This window comes from Girardinichthys multiradiatus, chromosome 5, assembly GCF_021462225.1.
Source record: "Girardinichthys multiradiatus isolate DD_20200921_A chromosome 5, DD_fGirMul_XY1, whole genome shotgun sequence".
NCBI lineage: Eukaryota > Metazoa > Chordata > Actinopteri > Cyprinodontiformes > Goodeidae > Girardinichthys > Girardinichthys multiradiatus.
In genome coordinates this window covers 14396219-14417395 of record NC_061798.1, presented here as the reverse complement: position 1 = coordinate 14417395, position 21177 = coordinate 14396219, and the positions used below count along the sequence as shown (strand labels likewise).

At 40.3% G+C, this 21177-nt stretch overlaps 1 protein-coding gene across 1 annotated transcript in view; it reads right to left on the bottom strand.

The window, feature by feature from the left end:
* ank2a (ankyrin 2a, neuronal) overlaps window positions 1-21177 on the bottom strand; it is a 122438-nt gene that overhangs the window by 63846 nt on the left and 37415 nt on the right. Inside the window, exons 4-32 of the mRNA XM_047366369.1 lie at window positions 19651-19749; window positions 19434-19532; window positions 19131-19316; window positions 18830-18853; window positions 18324-18332; window positions 17820-17918; window positions 16943-17041; window positions 16733-16831; window positions 16407-16604; window positions 16214-16312; window positions 16005-16103; window positions 15818-15916; window positions 14643-14840; window positions 14445-14543; window positions 11114-11212; window positions 10730-10927; window positions 10508-10606; window positions 9332-9430; window positions 9110-9208; window positions 8905-9003; window positions 8707-8779; window positions 6693-6819; window positions 6424-6502; window positions 6232-6335; window positions 4905-4940; window positions 2580-2804; window positions 1191-1289; window positions 556-710; window positions 118-329 (exon numbers count right to left, since the gene is read on the bottom strand). Of these exons, the coding sequence (XP_047222325.1) occupies window positions 118-329; window positions 556-710; window positions 1191-1289; window positions 2580-2804; window positions 4905-4940; window positions 6232-6335; window positions 6424-6502; window positions 6693-6819; window positions 8707-8779; window positions 8905-9003; window positions 9110-9208; window positions 9332-9430; window positions 10508-10606; window positions 10730-10927; window positions 11114-11212; window positions 14445-14543; window positions 14643-14840; window positions 15818-15916; window positions 16005-16103; window positions 16214-16312; window positions 16407-16604; window positions 16733-16831; window positions 16943-17041; window positions 17820-17918; window positions 18324-18332; window positions 18830-18853; window positions 19131-19316; window positions 19434-19532; window positions 19651-19749 (3309 nt within the window). The remainder of the gene's footprint in view (window positions 1-117; window positions 330-555; window positions 711-1190; window positions 1290-2579; window positions 2805-4904; window positions 4941-6231; window positions 6336-6423; window positions 6503-6692; window positions 6820-8706; window positions 8780-8904; window positions 9004-9109; window positions 9209-9331; window positions 9431-10507; window positions 10607-10729; window positions 10928-11113; window positions 11213-14444; window positions 14544-14642; window positions 14841-15817; window positions 15917-16004; window positions 16104-16213; window positions 16313-16406; window positions 16605-16732; window positions 16832-16942; window positions 17042-17819; window positions 17919-18323; window positions 18333-18829; window positions 18854-19130; window positions 19317-19433; window positions 19533-19650; window positions 19750-21177) is intronic.

The window sequence follows — 21177 nt, the reverse complement described above, 5'->3', positions numbered from 1 at the left end:
AACTGTGTAATCATTGTGTCCAAAGGCTTTGCAAAAAACAATAAATCAGAAATTGGCCACACAACTCTCTTCAGTGCATCTCTAGCATTAAGACAATTTCTTTCCGAATGTATGCACCTGTAGCCCGACTCTGATCTTCTTAGTGAGGGCACCTTCAGGGAAGACAGCCTGAACTTGGGGCACTAGAGTACTACTGAGCACGCCACCCTCTGGACCAATCAGATGGCTGTCCTGCTTTATCCTTGATACCACAGCAAAATACTGTGGGAAGTCTCTGGTGATGATCCGGCAAATTCTCTTCTTTTCAAGTTCTTCAGGGGAATCAAGCTCTGTAAAAGTTAGAGACAAATACTGCCCCTTACTCTCTTCAATCATTGATTTGTTTAATCATTTAATATATCCAAATCACAAGAGCAACAGTTATCTTGATGTGACGCTATATTCTATGCTGTTTTACAAATTAGTTTGCATAAACGTTTTTATTACAAAGCTGTGGGATGAGAATCAACTCATCAGTCTTCGTTTGCCATCATCATTATTATCATTGTCCCTTACTTTCGTCCATGCCATTGAGGATTTGGTTCAGCTCCTCCTCAGTGAAGTCACAGTGGTGTTCTTTCCAGTTATCTCCAGTTTCACTCCGCAAGATCACAAGTTCCCTCTCAGTGCCCCGTAGAGCGGCAAAATGAGGAATCTCTACAATCACGGGCCTGGTGTGGCATTAAAAGGTGAAAGAAAAGAAAAGACTAAAATTAGAAGGAACAGAAGTCTGCCGGGGCTTAGTTTGGATGTAGATACAATTAATATTTTATATAAGCCATTTATGTACAATCACATGAAACAAATTTTTTTTTGGGAGGATTTCATGCTAAGTGTGAAAAACGATCATAAACATAATTAAAAAGAATATTTATTGGCAGCATCAACTCTATTTGAAAAAAAAAAAAACAAGGACATGGAGGTAACTGAGGAACACAAAATCACAATTCAGGAGCCATCACATCAAGACTTCAATTTTTTAAGTAAAAGCAAAAAAATATATGAGAAAATAAAGAAATTCAGGAAACAATATAAATTCAAAAACTTTGTAAGTAAAAAAGTCTACATCCAAAATGCATGGAAGGAAAAAAATGAGTGCCTATGTAATTAGGATTCCAAGGTGGCAGGGTGCCCCCAGCCCATGATCCTACCCGAGGAACTTTGTTCCTGGAGGACCCAGCTGCAGGATGCGACTGACCAGGCTCTCGCCCTCATTCAGAGGGGGCGGAGCAGTGGGAAGGTGGAGCTTACTGATTCCATACGCAGCACAGAGGAAGGAGTGAAGAAGAAATGTTTGAACACACCATACCACTGAGAATACACACTCATGCAGGCAAATACATTAATTCAAACAAACACTTGTAGTGGATTGATAGGCTGTTTTAAATTAGAATGATGTACATAAGTGATGAGTCTCATTCGGTGTCATAATCTTTAAATTATCAGTTATACTAAAGTCTATTTTGTAATGAATAACGCGAGTGAACATTCTTTAACACTAATTCAAAACACTACTTCTACAAGGGAAAAGTGAAGGTTTTATAAATATAAAAAAAGCGTACAAAATATCATCTTAGCTGAGTAAAGGTCCTACTTTATCAAATCACTTTATCACTTTATCTCTCTGTTGTCAAAAGAAAGGGTTTTGCAGCCTAATGTAGAGTTCTAATATCGAATGGTATTTCTGAGGTCAAAACCTTTGGCAGAATGAAAGAAAAAGAGAAAGAACATTGGTTCCATACTGTAAACCCAGATTCTATGAGTAGGGGCGCAGTTCTTTAAGGCTAAATTGCCCCCATACCGGGTAATCGGCTCCCAAATAGCGTTTTTTTTTTTTTCAGACATTAAGGAACTAAGAGCTTAAAGGTGCTGCACCTTTAATGGGATCCACTACACAGACCAGCGCTCAAAAGCCTTCCATTTTGAGTTGTGTGACACTATAGTAGAAGCAGCTCACTGTGCTACTTTAGTGCTAGCTACTTTGTTACTGTTACTTGCAGTGTCATCTCTGGAGGTTGCCCATTTGGATATTGAACCCTTTTAAGTGCTTGAAGAAAGTCACTGATTGATGCTTAGCAAGCCGAAGATGTTAGGAAAAAACATATTTCTTTGCAGAAACCTGACGAAGAAAAAACTGACGAAAAGTGACAAAGCAAACATTAAAACATTTTTTCACAGCCTAGATCTGGCATATTTTTTGGGCTTGATTCTAATTGGGCTGGGCAAAAGCTTCTAGCTGTTTCTGTTTCTTTGTTTTTTTCTGAGTCAGCACTCAGCTGCTTTGGGAGTTGGCAGCCTCAGGGGAAGGAAGCATCGTGAGCTGCCTGATCAGCCATTTTAAAGTGGACTTTGAGAGACATGGAACCAAATCATGTTACATACAAGACTCAGGACACTATCACCATGGTAAGGATGTTAACTGATTGAATCTAAAAGGTCTGTCAAGGATATTTTGAAGTTATTTAAAGAAAAGAGCTTAATGTATGTGAAAAGTCACATCTAGTTGTTTGTGGCCATTACATACTTAAACATTCACCTACCCCAGGAATTGAGCTCCGGTCGGTCCGACCTCTATGATGCGACCAGCGAGCCCCTCACCCTCCACCATGGGGGGCATCGAGGCCAAGCGATGTCTCTTAACCAGCCTGCATGTCACACGCGTTGGTGCCGAACACTTCCTTGGCGGCACAATGATCCGTAGGCCGTTGTGACGGCAACCACGCATAGCTCCGCCTCTGGCATCAACCATAAAGCTAACCAGGAAACTAAAGACAGAGGGCCCAGGAAGGGGCAGAGTTTAAATATACTGTTACAAATATTGTTTAGTGTGTTTGTAAATCTCCATGTAGACAAATTGAATGGAGGAGGAAATAGCAAAAGACATTTACAGCAAATAGAAAACAAAGGTTTTCAGCTCAAATTCATACATTTACATACACTGTATAAAAACACATGACATTTTTATGACCATCTTTAATTAAATCAGACAAAACGTTTCCTGTTTTAGGTCAGCTAGGTTTCCTAAAATTATTTTTGTTTGCTAAATGCTTATAATTTCTTATAAGTCAGACGTTTCTATACATATAGATTTTCTTTGTTTTCATCTAAATTGCTTGTTAAACTGTATGGCTTTTGTCAAACATTTCGGATATTCTTCAACAAACTTCTCACAGATGATTAAGGTCATTGTCAATTAAAAAAAACATATATGACTAAGCATTAACTTTCTGGCTCATATATTAAGTTGCAGCTTCAATATTTCCATATAATGTTATTTCCATATGGAGCCATCTATTACGTGAAGGGCACCAGTACCTCCTGCAGTAAAACCCACCTAAACGTCATGATCCCATTCCTGTACAGAGGACGGCGTTCTCAGCCTTGCAAACTTCCCCCTAATTCCTCCAAATGTATTGATGGTCCTCAGGGTCAAAATATTAGTTTCATTAGACCACAGGACATGTCTCCAAGAATTAAGGTTTGTCTGTAATCGTATTTGTAAACGGTTATTTGGCTTCTAGAGCAATGGGTTAAACTTCTCTTAGTGACTCGTCAGCCTGTTTCGGTACAGGACTTGTTTTACTGTGGATAATACCACCATTCCGCAAAAATTTGCTTTTGTTGCCAATTCGTGTCATTTGTGGTCTACAAATGACACGAATTGGCAAAAAAAGCAAATTTTTAGGATTCTTAGTTTAATTGTAGTACATTTCTGAATTCGATGCTGATTCACATTTTATTCTTACTCGGTTCTTGCAATTCTTGAGCCATTTGGAATTCGGGGCAAAAATTTTAAGCTTTTCATAATTTTGGTGCAGAACTCCCATATCCCAAAAATCTCAGTTAATTCTTAACAAATTCATAAGTCATTCGTAGGTATTGTAACCGATTTCTAATTGATTCATAGGCATGTATGCTTAATCCAGTTGGGGATTCTTAAAGCAGTATCTTGACCACAAAACAAAGGCATTCTCATCTTCCACCATCAGCTCTTCATTCTTCTTCCACCAAAACCTCATTCTTTTGTAGTGACCATGTTCTAGCTGGTGCGGATCAAGCAGAATCTCACAATTTATTTATCTCTACTTTACCTGTGTCATAACTGAATCTTAGAGCATCCCAAATTGTACCAGAAACGTTGGTCTGTGTGGAATAGTGGGTTAAACCAGCATCTTCACTTCTCCTTTCTGAATGGTTCCATAATGTTACACAAGGAAGAAGATATGTGGTTTTTTTTTAAATACATTTACAGGTGGGCCTTCAGATAACCTATCAGAAATCTACAAAGCCATGACATCATTGTCTGGGCTAGAGTAATCTTACTATGTATAAACTACTGACTTTGAAGAAATGGATAAAAAAAAAAACTCACAGAAATGTATTGCTACTTAAACATTTTGACCAGAGACAGAAAAAGTCTAATTTATTGGCAGATAGTGAAGGAAAACAGGTTGTATGTGTTTTTATAGTTCAGGTAAACTTGTGAAGCTGTATATTTGTAATAAGAGCAAAAAACTGACAATTATTTACTTTGGATGTTTTCTGTTAATTCTTGAAAACTTGACACTACTGATTACTGCTGGCTCATGAGAACTATGTGAAAAATAAAGCTGCAATATATTTTTATAAAGACTAAAAATGAATACAAACAGTATTTTTTCACTATATATCCATAGATCACTAGATAACAAAACTTAAATCTTCATAAAAAAACAATGGTTTAGAGCTTTCAGAATTTTTAAAAACCTAAAACCAGGTCAAATAAAGTCATGCATTGTTAAACCATGCGGAATAGGATGGGAGTGAGAATGTTAATAATACAGGACTGAGGTAATCAGATACAAGCACATATTCAAGAGAATCACCTGCTGTTGTCATGGTCTAGGCATGGAGAGGAACGGCTAGAAGCAGAACACAGCAGTGACACACAGACACGCAATCACAAACAGAACCAAGAGAAGACAATGGAGAGAAGCAACAAGAGAAGAAGAGAATAAAGAATAAGTAAAAGTGAAAACAAACCCAACCAGACACAGGAATACATACAAGCATGTGAAGAAAAAAAGAAAGAGCACACCAAAAAAACAACAACCACCAATTAAAACTGCTGGGTTATTTCATTATTCCAAATGCTGAGTTTATGTTGATGGGACAGAAATTAGGCTGTTTTAACCAAAGATTGGATCAAAACTTGAGACGCAGTTTGTTGAGTTAGAGAAGAGACTGAAATGAGCTTCATTCTTTTGTCATTTTAAACTATACAGGAACCTGATCAGATTGAACCTTGTCTACAGCATAGTAGTGCTAGTTATGTTTGACATTTACATTTTAACAGATTGTTTTGCAAATAACTTTCAACATTAATATTTAATTCAGTTGTATGGATGTAATAATCTAATTGTCCGGTAATAAAAGATGCCCTGAGGTGAATGGTAACACATATACAGTGCTGCATTTTAAGTATTTCATTGTTTTTAAGTAAAAGTTTCATTAGACATAAAAAGGATATTACTTTTATTTGATTTGATATCATAATTTCTAAGGGAGATTTAAACTAAACATGAAATAGATTTATTTTTATTTGTTCAGTAATCTGGGTTATTTGTTTAATCACTTTAAGCCAACTAACCCAAAATGTCACAATCAATGATCCAATTTAATTATGTTAGAGCAACCCAGGGTTTGGATCAGTCCCATATTTGATACAGAAATGCATTATCAAAATAACCCTAATTGGCTTTTTGTTAACCCAGCAGTTTTCAGAGTGCAGGAACATAGTTGTGAAGGATTAACAGAAAAAAATTAAAGAAAACCTTTGTTAGATTTTGATGGGGCTTATGTATTTCTAGTTATAAAGAAACTACAGTGTACATGGAGTCATTATTTAAAGATAATCGATTGTTATAAAGTCACAATTTCTGTAGCATTGCAATAACTAGCACAAACAAGGTTCCATTCAAGTAAGGCAGGTGATTGTTGATCTTCATAGGAAATGACTGCAAGAAAATTGCTATTCACTTAATCTTAACAATGTCTGCTGTCACAAACAAAAGTAGCAAAAGCTTAAACTGACTCCAATCACTTTGACCAGTAGGGTCAAACTTAACAAGAACCCAAGCAGAATTGTATTCTATTGGCATAAATACAGTAAGTTGTAAGCATGTCTAAGTGCGACAACGTGTGTTTGTATACCCGGAGTGTAGCAGACTGGAGGACAGCATGACATTATCAAGGTGTTCAGCACCCCAGCTCAGACGGAAAGTTTCCTTGTCGTGCTCTCTAGACAACGCTGACATCTAGAAAGCAAACATCAGCTGGTCAACTGGATCTTAAAAAAAGAAATTCAAGGAGAGGCCTAAAGGATGTTGCTAGATGTTCCCCCACCTGGTGGCTTGACAGTATGTCTTCAATGAGAACTTCTTCTCTCTGATGAAAGCTTTGGTGAATAGGAGTGCGCTGGGACCTGTTGGAAAGCCACGGCTTCTGACTGTTTGTTATATTGTTTTTATTCGCTTGACAGCAAGGTTAAAAAACAGGAGTGTTTGGTAAATGCATGGTAAGATAGGTCCCCCACACCTTCAACAGCTGTTGAAGGTACAGGTGACTTGTCTTACAATACATGTGTGGTCATTGTGCATGTGTGGTTTTTTCACCTGTCCAGGTTGTGGCTTATGTAGCTGAAGCTGTCCAGAAAATGTTCAGGCAGAGAGTCGTCCTGCAGTTTCCATATGTCCTCTGCTCTCAGGTACTCCCCTCCATCCCCCGTCATCGTGTCCTCACCTGCAATGCACAATCTTTGTGAATCTCAAGCACTGACAGTAAGATTAGGATTATTTTGCAATTTGAACACATTTTACATTATTGTTTTCATGAGAGCATCAATAAACGCTTAAATTTATATACTGATGTGTAGTTTGATGATATTGGGGTGCAACAAGATCTGGTGGCCCAAGATCTCAGGATGTTACAAAGGGCACACTATTTCTAGTTAAAGTGAAGCCTTTCTCGCAAAGCAAAAACCAGTTGCCACATCAACATTTGTCTAGTGAAGTAAGTGTAAGCTATTATTAAATGTGTTAAATATGAAAGTGTGTACTTTAAGCTTGATACTCTTTTGTATCTATATATTTGAGACTCTTAGTATTTGAATTGCCCTGTCGTGTTTACAGACTAATAAAGGCTGCTTATCAGACTGTCCGATGACACTATTGAAGAAGCATTTGCTTCTTTTAAATAATTTGTGCGGCACCGTTTTGGGTACTCAGTAGAAAACAAAGAAACTTTGACAGATACCAACAATTTGTAGGCATTGTGAGAACACCTGACTGGCTCACTATAAGCTCCTAGTTACAATTAAGAGCACATTCACACTGCTGGTTCAGTCCAGGGATCAGTCCTGGGATCAGTAAAAGTTAGAAAATTCACACCTTCAGTTGGCCTGGTTTGCTTTCACACAGAGATTTTTTTAGACTGGACCACACAAAGTCATGCAGTTTCAATTGTTTCAGGGGCAGCATTGCACTGATCGAGAAGAAAGGCCGTCTCATCGGGGTTTCCGCTGTTACTGTGTGTTCTGGTCATGACCCACAAAAGAACAGTGGAAGACTCTTGAGGCCCCAGATATCAACTGAATATGCAAGAAATACTAGAAATTGAGTTACACACTGTATTGTGACCATACAAACAATATAAACACCCAACATTGTTTACTATATTTGGAAGTACTGATTCTTTATCTGTTGTAATATTTTTGCATGCATATTTATGTACCATTATCATTTTTTGCCATTTAGTATGACTTCTGAGGATCTCAAGACCCCACAGGTTGATCTAACATCCAAACCGGGGTCCTGACCGTGACTTTGGGAAACACTACTCTAGATAATGTGTAAATTTGAGAACAGTTTGTGTTTGTAAAGCACTATGACCAAACAGAGTGATTCATTTTCTTAATACTTTTTATTGTTACTTTATCATCCTTGCCATAAACACAACAAAATATTATGAGGCAATTTTACATTCTATTGCTCATCTCTACTTACCTGCCAAATAAACATTTATTTTAATTTATGAGCATTCCAAAATGTTAGAGGTTATTAAACTTTCTTTACCAAATCTCAAAAACCTTATGGCAAGATCTAATGGCTATAGATCAGTGCATGGTTCAATCAACCATGATAATCAACTCCACAGTCCAATGTCTTTCTACAGTACATCCTCATGCAGTTAGTGGTTCACCATTATGGTCATAAACATAGATAAGAAAGGTGGTGAATCTTTAAAAGAACCTAAGAGAGAAATTGTAAAAGCTAAACACAACTAGCTGTTACAGAGTTTAACAATCTAAAATACAATTCTTTTTTTACCCCTTTTGTTTCTGTTCTAAATAATTTGTTCTTGTTAAAAACCCGACATAACACTGCACACCATGCTGCCAGAGCCGTTACCTTCCAGTGTTACAGTCATCTCAGTGAATGGTTCATCTTCCACCTTTAGAACTATGGGACACACAGTTTTTAGATGCATGTCTCTATAGCTACATCATTTATCACTATTTGCCAAATTAAGAAAGATGGTATATTTTTTGCAGGGTTGGTCAACTGGAGCTTTCTAGAGGGTTTCCTACTTTATTACATGGACTTTTGCTAACTCTCTGAAGTAACTCACCTTCCTCATCTGATACATCTAGGATCTCCGTCATGGTCTCTGGAACGTTGAGTTTGTGTTTCTCTGTCACCGTCTGGCATGACATACAATCACAGTCACATAGGAGATACAACCCATCAAACAAAGGTGAGATCAATCAAGATTTTTGAAATCTATGGTAAAGAATGCTTCAGATGTGTGATTGTACAACAAACTCACCATTGTGGTGGTGATGATTTCTTCTGTGACAACTTTCAGTGTGTCCACCACAGAGATGTAACCCAGGCGTTTAGCGATGGACAGAGCAGTGTTCCCATTCTGTAAGATTAAAGGACATTTGTAACAGGGACATAAAAAAGGAGAATCGGATTATGAATTTAATACTTAACATGAGAGTAAATTAAATTGATAATTTCAGTCTTACTAGTGTAGTTGTGTTGGGTCTGGCCCCGTGTTGCAGCAAAACATTTACTATGTGTGTGTTCCCTTGTTGTGCTGCCTGATGAAGTGGTGTGTAACCATTCTGTAAAACAAACAAACAAAAACAAGGTAGGACATTTTAATTAAAAGGTTTAATCATCAAAACAAAATCAGTATATTTCCTGTTGAGTTTGTATTCTTCCGACATAAAAAAAACTAATTCTACCTTGGTTTTCGCATTGACGCTGGCGCCCTGCTGTAGCAGGAAGTTAACCATTTTGACATTTCCATAATGACACGCCACTATTAGAGGAGTGTATCCGAGCTGCAAAGAGAAGGAGAATGAAAACAGGGTGAAATGTTGATATCCAAACATTACTGGTTTATTCTGATTGGTTGCTGAAATAGGTGAAAAGGAGAAGCTCTTCAACTTTTACAAACAAAAATTTAAAAGTGTATTCATTTCTTTTAAGCCCGTTTTAGTCTGGTACCCCTGAATAAAATCCATTGCACCCAAATGCCTTCAGAAGCCCCCTAATGTAGATAGAGTCGAACTGCATGCAATGTAATACCATTGTAAATACAGCTCTCTAAAGACCTCAATTATCTATTTTAGAACATTAGAGAACAAACAGCCTCATTAAGATGAAGGAGCACATCAGACAGACCAGGAATAAAGTTGTGGAGACGTTTAAGGCATTGTTAGATCTTAAAATAGTGTCCTACACTTTAAACATTTGTTTAGCTTTTTCCATTTAGGGGTAGATTGGTTTGAATAAATAATATCAGACCCAAATCCAATTGTGAATCTGTGGCAAGACTTGAAAATTGATGTTCACAATCTGACTGAGCTTGAGCTATTTTAAAAAGAAGAATGAGCGGAAATTAAAGTCTCCAGATGTGCTGTTTGAGACATACACCAGACGACTTGTAGCAAAATTTACATTGACTGTTTTACAAAGCATTGACTCAATTGGGGGCTGAAAATAAAAGCATGGAACACTTTTTAGATCGTTTTTTGACAAATAAATTTTGAAAATAATTTATTATTTTCTTTCTACTTCACAGTTATGTGCTACTTTGATTTAACATATCAGCTGAAATAAAATACATTACGTCTTTGATTGCATAGTGAGTAAATGTGAAAAGATGAAAGGGTATAAATATTTTTGCAAGAGACTGTAGGCTATCAATAAAATGTTTAAAATATCTTCAGAGAGTCAGAAGATGGCAAATATGCACAATTTAGCTGCATTAAGACCATGCACATCTGAGTTACCATAAGTGACTAACAATTTCTGCTAATGTTATAAAAAAGCAATGGAAATGCACAGATGTGCTATCACGTGCACTAGCATGTTTGGTAGTGTATTTTTGAGTGCATAAAAGAGTGTGTTTGTACTTTAGTTTGCTGGTCCAGGTTCGCATCATGTTTGGCCAGAACTTCCGCCGCATTCACCCTGTCCTCCTGGGCTATGAGATGCAAAGGAGTGAGTCCGCTCTGGAACACATAAAACGCGGGACTCTCACAGTTAGTAACAGTAATCAACATGGATGTGACATAGAGTGCAAAAATTTTAATTAACTAATTAAAACAACAAAAATAACGTTTTGTGTATGAGACCTTGGTTCCACGGTTGACGTGAGCTCCTTTGTGCAGCAGCAGGCTGACCATCTCGGCGTGTCCCTCTTGGGCTGCCAGGTGCAGGGGACTGACTCCCTGCTTGGTCAAAACGTTGGTCTCTGCTCCGTACTGCAGCAGTGCTAATGCAATGTTGGTCTGGTTTTTTTTGGCTGCAATATGAAGCGGGGTGTAGCCATTCTGGACAAGATGGAAGGTTAGCAGTTAAATGCTGCAATCTATCTTTTTCAAAGCCAAAACTATTCATTCCAACCCAGCAGCTTGGTAGTTTGAGACAGGACAGAAAATGTACTCCTGCAGAGCACTTACATTTGAAAACAATATGCTTTTTTAAGAAATTTTCCTCATTAAAATTATCTGACTAACCTTTGCAGTGGCATGCGGTGATGCCCCCTTATCCAGCAGCAGCAGAGCCACCTCCTGGTTGTCATAATGAGCTGCTACATGTAATGGGGTCAAGCCATTCTGTGAAAGGAAGCATTCTAGTAAATTATATTCAAACTAATAAACACTAATAAAAAACATCTCTATGGTTTTATTGCCTAAATTTTGATTACTCATCAGTGGACTCATACTTTACAAAAAAAATCTACAGTGTTTTAGAGATGCAAATTAATTTGAGTGTATCTTGTGCACGATACTTATGAATGCAAGATGTATTTAGTGGTAAATGTGGCTCAATATAGAACATTTGTGTATCTGTTAACACCTAAATCTAAACACCTGTGGGTCTGAGTGTGAACGCGCATGTGCATCCAAGGTTTCTCCATAAAAATATGCAATAGTGAGTGTGAGGAGCCACAGACCCGCCCCCTGGACAGATACGGAGGAGATCCAAGCCACAGACATCCAAAGGCCCCCCAGAGTACAGGAACCCCAGGAGAACCACCGCCGGGACTACCGTAACCCCCCCAGAGAGGAGCAGGGGAGACTCCCAGGGGAACCACCCAGCAGCCACAGTGCAGAAGCCTCAGGGAGCTGCAGCGACGAGCCCACAGGCCACGCCGGCAGCTGTCTACGCACAAGCAGATCCAGCCATGGACCCGGAGACCCGAGACCCCGGGACATATCCCTCCCCAAGCAGAGGCCCAACAGAGCACAGGGGTCCAGGCCCCGGCAAGCAGCTACCAGGAGTGAGCCAGCACACACCAAAGCACCCAGCCCCGGATACTGAGAACCACAAGTACACCGGTGGGCAGTGATACCAACCACCGGCAGGTAGTGTGGCGGGGAGGGAATACGCCCCACATTTGATGGGGGCCTAAACTGATCCAGGAGAGGGAGCAGCCCAAGACCCAACCTGACACAAAAAACAGGCACACACAATCACACATTCCCACCCTCATGCGTACACATAAAAACACTTTTACACCCACGCACCCAACGTAAAGACAAACAACAATGGACATTGTACACTCACTCACACTCCCCATACATACGGTATGCTCCCAGGTTACCCCATAGGGACAATCAGCCCCCGGACCCAGGAGGTGGTCCCCTTTCCTCCGGGGGTGGAGACAGGCAGACCGCCTCAGCACCTGAACCTGGTCTGGGCTAGCCTGGGCTCGTGCCTGAACCTGAGCGACCCCGGGCCGGACCCGGACCCTCTGCCCCGACCCCAGTCCCCAACCATCCCCATCCTCATCCGGGTAGGGGGCCCATGTACAAAAGAGGGGTCTACATGGTCCAAACAAGCCCACAAACCAGAGCCGCCACAGAATAAAATAGTCCCAACCCCCAATGAGCTCCGATTCCAACCCATGAGCCATCCACCCCCAATGAACCCGACATGAATGTCCCCACTGGGCCACCCCCAACCAGGACACAGATATCGAACACATGCCCCCGAACCCAAACGCCATGAATCACCCCCCCACACCACACTCCCACAGGAGAGTTTCATCCCCGACAGGCCGACGACGCAACATCCACACAGCACAAGCTCCGCACACAGCCCTGCTTAAAGCACTCCCGCCACGTCCCACCTCCACCACACAGCGCGCCACGATAGCGTCCAACAGGACAAACTCCGTCGAGCACCGAGTTCACAACGGAGCCCCCGACCCCACACCTAGATGGGACAAACTCACCCGGCAAGAAGTCCCCGACCAGCAGCAAGCACTCGAGGCTGGCGCCCTCCACCCTGCCCCCGCAACCACACCACATCACTGCCACTGAAACGTTAGCCCAGGTAGAAACATTATCCAGCTCAGCTATACCATCGCCACTCAGCCGATCCAGATGCTGGAGACCCCACATCCGGGCAGGGCAGGTCAACCGCTCCAGGCCAAGCACATCTCATCCGCCGCCCCACCCACCTGACCACCAACCGTAGCCCTGCGCCTTGCCAGGGGCAAGAGCCACAGAAGGAAGCATTGGAGGAAGGCCACCACAGCAAGCCAAGGACCGGGCACCCGCCAACCCCACACCCAAACCCGGAGGAGCCCCAGGATGCCAAACCCACCCTCCCGCACGCCACACCCCACCGCACCAAGCAAGCCGGCCAGCCCCTCCATCAAAGCGAAGCCACATCTCAATCAACACTGTACACTGCCCGGCCAAGACCCCCTCACCGGAGCCCGATGCCTCCACAGCCGACGGACCAGGCACCGAAGCCAGGGACCGAGATCCAAGGCAATCCAAACGATCCCGAGAGGGCCGAAGAGCCAGTCCCAGCACCAGACAACCCCCAAGACCCGAACCTCAACTCCAGCCCACATCCTGACCAGAAGGCCCGCTCCCTCTCCCGGTCTCTGACCCCAGACGGCAAACAGCAAACAAAGGTGGGAAAAGACCCCAAGCCTACCTACGCCCGCTCAAATGTGGTGTTGATGCGTGTTGTTGTAGTCTGCATTTAAAAAGAAAAACGGGTGGGGAAGAGGTGGCTGCCACTGCAAATGTGATCCCTTACTGCCCGCAATGCGATTTTAAAAGCCTGAAATGGTTTGCAGGCGCAATTTTTGCATGTGGATTTAGCACATTTGAAATGCAGGTGCTAACTGGGACGCAATAATGTCTGCTGTCACTTTGGCCAGAAGGAGGCATAGATTGAATGACGGGGAGAGAATCTTCTGTACATGTGCCAAAAGATTTGGATCGTCAAAAATAAAAAATATTAAAAATAGATAGAGAATAGAGGATTCTATGTTTGATTATCTAAGCTCTGATTTGGAGCCAATCACAAACAAAACCCATGATATTTCTCTTATGGTAAAACTCCTTGCAACACTTCATTCAACATCATTCCAGTGTAACATTGCTGTCAGTGATCATCTGCTGAACAGGCACCTGATCATGGCAAAATGCGCACATAACTGATCAAGCTTGTAATCACACATCATGCAAAAGACCCACTGTGCCTTGATGCTGATAATATAATTAATAGAAAAGAACTAAAGACATTATAAAGCAGATTAAATCCTTTATTCGCAAACCGGATACTAAAATAACTTCTTAGTAGGTGAAAAATCACCATTTTAAGGCACCTTTCCTGTGTGGTGATAAAGACAGTGCATGCTTTAACCTTGTCACTAAACAAAACACATTGCTATATTGACTGTAACGTTATGTCTTTGCTAGGCAAGGATAAATTAGGACAAATTAGCACCCGCTATTTGGGATCTCTGAAGATCAGGCCCTAAGAGTCTAAAATAACCTTAAATCTTTGAGAACCTGCGGCTAAATATCTTCTGCTCACCTTGCCAGCATCATCAGGAAGCGCTTTGCGTTGAAGGAGAAGTTTTGCTACATCAAGGCTTCCATATTTTGCTGCTACATGTAAGGGAGTGAATCCTTTCTGTAGAAATTCAATTAGAAAAAACACTTGTTTTTAGATAGTTTTTCTATTTTGAATCCCCTCTCAGTCTGTAGGCATCATTCTCCTCCCTCCTCTCACCTTGGTGGCCAGTGAATGCGAGGCTCCGGCCTCCAGCAGCACTGCCGCCGTCTCCATCTGACCCTCCCTGGCTGAAATGTGGAGAGGAGTGTAGCCATTGGTGGTGGCAGCGTCCGGGTGGGCCATGTGCTGCAGCAGCAGCTGGACGATATCGGTTTCACCCAAACGAGAAGCGATGTGGAGGGGTGTCTGGTCCTCCTGTTGGTTGGTGGAGAGAAAAAAAAAACATGTTTTAGCCGAGACAGAATATGATAGAAACAAATACAATTTAGTTGTTCTCACCTAAAAGCAGTAGGACAAGACTGCCCTTTGACAACCAGCACATAACTTAGTAAGTCAGTCAGTCATTTTCTACCGCTTATTCCATAGTGGGTCATGGGGGAGCTGGTGCCTATCTCCAGCAGTCTACGGGCGAGAGGCGGGGTACACCCTGGACAGGTCGCCAGTCCATCACAGGGCAACACACAAATAACCATGCACACACTTATTCATACACCTAAGGACAATTTAGAGAGACCAATTAACCTAAATTAGTAAATTAGTAAGTGTGGCACAATAAAATATTTTTTGTTGGGATTTTGTGTGATAAACCAATAAAAAGTAGCAAAGTGTAAGGAAAAGGCACACTGTTAATAAATTAGAGCAACGACCAAGAGGCCAGCAGCTCAGGTGTGCCCTACAAATCTAGCCTTTTAGGAAGAGTGGCGAGAAGAAAGCCATTATTGAAAAAAAAGCTATTGAAAGTCCAATTTACAGTTTGCCAAAAGCCATGTATGGACAAAGCAACCACATAGAAGAAGGTGCTCTGGTTAGGTTCATGCAAAATGCAATGTATGGAAGCAAACTAACATTGAACATCACCACTACCATGGCCATTGTAAAACATGGTGGTGGCATTATGCTCTGGGCATGATTTTCTTTAGCTGGGAAAAATGCAAATGGTCACTTAAATGTTTCAGATTTTTATTACTAAAAAAATGTGACAACCTTATATACCTTTCCTTCGTCTACACAATTATGATCTACTTTGTATTGGTCAGTCACATCAAAAAAAATTAAAATATACTGAGGTTTGCGCATGTATCAAAATGTGGAAAACATCAAGAAATATGAGTACTTCTGCGAAACACTGTAACAGATATATAGCAAAGTGTTGATGCTGAAAGATGACTCACCCTGGCCATAGCATCAACCAGAGCTCCGTTTCTCAACAAACAGCGGACCACTTCCATCTGACCTGCCCGTGCTGCCATGTGGAGTGCTGTCTCCCCACGCTGATATGCAGAATCACAACGTTTACCAACACTAAGACACGGAGCTGAAGGAAAATCTGACCACTAAGCTGCAAAAACTATAACTCACAATGTTGCGGACATCAGGAGAGGCTCCGTTCTGCAGTAGGAGCAGAACGATGTTGAGGTGACCCATGAAAGCTGCTACATGGATAGGCGTCAAACCGGACTGGGGTGAGAAAGAGAGAGACGTAAAAGAGCAAAGGTGATAAGCACTGGGTTACAGAGCGCAGAGTTGTGTATATGCACATTTCCTTAGATAATCATACAAAAACTTACCTCTGTGATGGCCTGGATGGAAGCGCCATATTTAATAAGCAGCTCCATCACCTTCACTCGATTCTTCTTGCAAGCAATATGGAGAGGAGTAAATCCATTCTAACACAGGGAGAATTAACAGATCAAAGCAATTATTTTATTATCGCTTACATGAAGTCTAAGATAGCTCCTCCATATTTATTAGAATCATTACCAGCGCCCTGGTGTTAGGATTGGCCTTCTTGTCAAGGAGGAGCTTGGTGACTCTGTAGTGGCCACAGTGAGCTGCGACATGCAGCGCGGTGAGGTAATCTAGTGTAACGTCATCAACAGGTGCCTTGTGTTGTAGCAGGAGTTTCACACACTCTATGTGGTCTCCCTGGGCTGACATGTGTAGTGGGGACAATCCGTTCTGTACAGCGCATGAATAGATGTAATGTACAATTGCAGCTTGCAGCAATATTAAAAAGTCCTTGTTTAATGAAAGAAAAGACAGAAAAAGATCCATGCGGACACAGTGAAGGAACAGCAGTAGTCTACCTTAGTTCTAGCTAAAATGGGGGCTCCTCTTTCCAGCAAAAGCTCCAGGGCCGAGTCATGTCCACTCCTAGCAGCACAGTGCAGAGGTGTCAGACCATCCTGCAGGACAATCACATATACACAAATGAATGGTAAAATCAGCAAATATACAATATACAAAGTGTTTCCTGGAATCAATGATTCCTACAAGTTAGTTAACAGAAGCCTTACCCTTGTTTTAGCATCTATTTGAGCCCCTCGATCCAAAAGCAAAGCCACCATGTTGGTGTTTCCTCTCTTGGAGGCCACATGAAGAGGTGTTATCTCATTCTGACAAGGAAGAGGAGGAAACAAAAATGAGATAGTAACCAATAATATTATCAAGAATACTACTCATTATTCATGCATTCTAGGGGACAAGTACTACAGTACATTTAACAGTTTTTAACCCCTTACTGTCTAAATCTATATCCAACTATATAAAAAAACTAAATTATCTGTGTCTTTGCTTCCAAGCAAATGCTAAATTGAGTAAAAATTGTTGAGTTGAATAAGTAACATACAATAAATAAAATGTAAACATCAATTTAGGTATGATGTAAATTAGCGTCATCTGGCATTGCTGAGAATGATAGTCATTAATCAAACTATTTGATCTCATGTATGTAAATTATTTTCTGGATGCTATTATTACTATTGCTAGACATTGCTTTCAAACTGGATAACAACATAAGTTTCTGTACAATTCTTTCTGGTAAATCCAAGGTTTGATTCCTAAGCTTATGACCTTTGGTGCATACCCCACTAAAAACATAGACAGTCATGATGCGGGAAGCTAAATAAACATGTCTGTTAAGCAGCGGGCTGCAGGCTGGCCACTGCAAGAGATGTAAAATTACCTAGCTAATATTTAACGGCAACAAAATGTATAATATTCTGTACAACAAACAATGAAAAAGTATTATTAAATTCAGTGTGTTTACTGTGTGGTAGTATTACAGCTGAAATAATCTAAACATTACATATTTTAAGTAGAGAGCTGAGAGTTTAGACACTAGAGTTTAACTCTAAGTGTCAAAAGCCTCAGGAAAAGGAACTGAGACTTTACCCGGGCCGTGAAGTCAACAGCAGCTCCTCTGTTCAGTAGCAGAGTGGAGACGTTCACGTTACCATAATGAGCAGCGATGTGCAGGGGGGTGAAACCACTCTGTTCACAACAGATAGGTAGAAAGTAGAGAAGAACAGAGTGAGTGCAGTTATCAGAAGTAGATAAAGAAAAAAAGCCCTGGGAGCTGAAGCAATGTAATGGCAAAGATGCATGCTGTCAAAATACAAACTGTAGTCAAACAAGTGTAATAAATGAGCATATGCCAAAATATCACATGCAATGTTGTGTACATGCTAAACCCTTGCAAATGGATCTTGCAAGCTAAAAAAAATCAACAATTAAAACAGTTGCTTTTGAACCTTCAAAGAGACTCAAAACAAGTGAGAATGAAAAAAACAAATTTCAACAAATAGCGACTTTTTTGCTTGGACAGACAAATGAATCCTATTAATAGGCTCCAACATATCTGCAGAACACAAAGTATAACAAAGTTTAACTCCTTACCTTCCCATTCTGATAGACATGGTGCAATTTAATTAAAAAACACAGTTAACTTAAAGATAAGTGTTTCAGAGAATAAAAGCAATAATAACATGCTGAAAAGTACACATGCTATAAGTTTTTTTCTGATAAAAAGAGGCATGAACAATGAAAAAAATACCGTTACCACTAAGTGTTTAATTAAAAATAAGTAACATAAAAAGCAGACTTGTAAAGAATTATCAACCTCTTTAAAGGTAAAAAATGAAACGTGATGTCAGCTCCTAGAGTTTAATCAACAAACATTTTCTTGGATCAAGTAAACCAACACAAAGTGTTTCTCTGTCAGCCATGCAGTGTGTGACCTTCATGCATCCGTATTAACGGTACATAAATGTGATGTGTGAGATTTCCAGATGTCACAGAAGATCCCATTAATTTAGAGAAGAGTTTAAAGATCAGAGTGCTAAAAGAGATGGTCAGAAGTGCCAAAAAACAAAATTGGATGAAGAGGTGGCGAGTCTGAATACCTCTGTTGTTCTATTGACCATCATCTGGTTAGAAGGCATAGAAAAAGAAAGGAGGAATAGGGTGTAGGATTGTTAGAGATTTGACTTTAGATTCTAATCTAAAACACAAGCCCAAGACACTCAAGGACAAGGACGCAGGCAACAAGACAAGGGGCCTAAAGAATTAAACTGGGATACTTTGAGAAAATCATTGCTCACTCTATTCTGCCTCCTTCTGTCAGTTAATTGTCTTATAATAGTTGTTTTATAATCACCAAAAACCATTGCATTTACCAAAATCGACCTGTTTTCTCTCACTTACCTTTGACTGCACATCAGCATTGTGGTCATTCTGGAGCAGGAGGGCAGCAGACTTGGTGTCGTCTTTGCGGGCGGCTATGTGCAGGGCGGGCAGGCGAACCTTACCCTTCGTGTCATGCTCCAAAAGCAGTGAGACCACCGAGTTATGGTCCTGTTGGAGGGCGATCGCAAGAGGGGTAAAGCCATCCTGCAGTAATTCATACAAAATGGGAAGAAAAAGTTGGTGCAATCAGTTTGGAGAAATAAATAATAAATCGATGTGAATAACTGAAAAAATACAGATGAATTTTAAATGTAAACGCACTTCTGTTGCAATGCTTTGGTTTCCTTCATTTTCCAGCAAGTATCGCACCACATCCAGATGATTTTCCTGTGCCGCCATGTAGAGTGGCGTGAAGCCATTCTGCAGGGACAGAAACATCAAATCTGTACATGAACATACCTATGATACAAGCTGACAGTAGTGGTGATGTCACCCAGTTGTTAATTAATAATGTTCAGGCTCTATTAATAACTCTCACCTGTGACTGAGCATTAACATCTGCCCCTCTGTTCACCAACAGCCTGACTACTTCTTTTTGTCCAGCCAGAGAGGCAATATGGAGGGCAGTGTTTCCTTTCTGCAAAGGAGAAAGCAAAGTAAAGAGCGGATAGCAAGTGTGTATCCTTGTGACAAAGTGGGTGAGAACACCATTTGCCCAGAGAGTTTAGTTTATTATTTTCACTAAACATTTTTGTTTGTTATTTAATTTAGCCATATGTAGTCTGTAAAATATTTACAATCCCAGGTTTGTTTGTTTTGCATCTTTACAGATTTACTATAATATCGTGGTTTAAATCAACTCTAACAAGTTTTGTTAAATTTATTTTTCTATTTATTTAATGCAGTTGATTTGTGCATTTTATTTGTGGTTATAAACTTGTCTGACATATTTGTGCTCCAGGAGCAAATGGAGACAATGCTGCCTCACTTCCTGTATTTATAGCGTCCTGTAGAAAGCTGATTTTACACAAAGGAACCAAGTAAGTGGGGAAAACAAAGCTGCTAAAAGTTACTTTTAGGTTTATGTTTGCCTTAGGTTCAAATATATTGTTCTTGTATGATTTAATGGTAACACTAAAATGTGCGTGTTTGTCATTAGCATGAAGGAGCATCGCCAAGTAAATTATTGTGATGTTTAGTCATACCTGCTATCTGGAATATTCTATTAGAGCCCCTTTTATTTGACTAGCAAGAGACTATTTAAGCAGAAGAATTTAGCTATTCAGGAGGAGAAGATCAGATCAGTGTAGCTGAGTGCATTTAACATTAATTTTGGTTGACTTAAGTTTAGTTCAGTTCAGTTTAGTTTAGTTCAGTTTAGTCAATATTTATTTGGATTTTTATACATATCTTTGTGGTCACCTGGACAACATCTGCCTACTGCCCTTCTTCAGCCACTTTGGCCAGGCTATCGTGACAATCCTGTACAGATGCTTTAAAAAAAATCAAACTTAAATTTCAAACAGATGCAGAAATTGCTACCTCTAAAACATACACCATTTGAAATTAATTTGTGACGACCATAGAAATCCCTGTTTAAAGAATAGAAGATGTCTTTTAGTAATTTTTTTTTACTTCATTTTGTAAAACCTGCCTGAGCATTTGAGCTGTCACCATCATTTTTGTAAAATTACTCTCCGTTTTCAAATGCATAGTGAGCAAAAATGGATTGTACAATTAATCAGCATTCCTAAAAATCCAAGTCTTTTTCACCCTTTACATTGAAGTTCACAGTAAAAGTAAAACTGTATTGGTTGCTACAGTTCTGTGTTGTCTATGTCTTGCTTTGTATTGCTGTGGTGAGATATTCCATTGGAGCTTTCATGGATGGGAGTTGGGCAAAGAGCTTCTGAAACGCTAGTCATAAAATATTACAACATTCAAATCGAACCACAAAGTTCATAAAGCCATAGAACAACTCCCAGTTTTTTCCACATATGATTATCTGTAACTACATTTAAATATTTTACAAGGAAGAATGTGAAAAAAAAAAAGAAAAGAAACA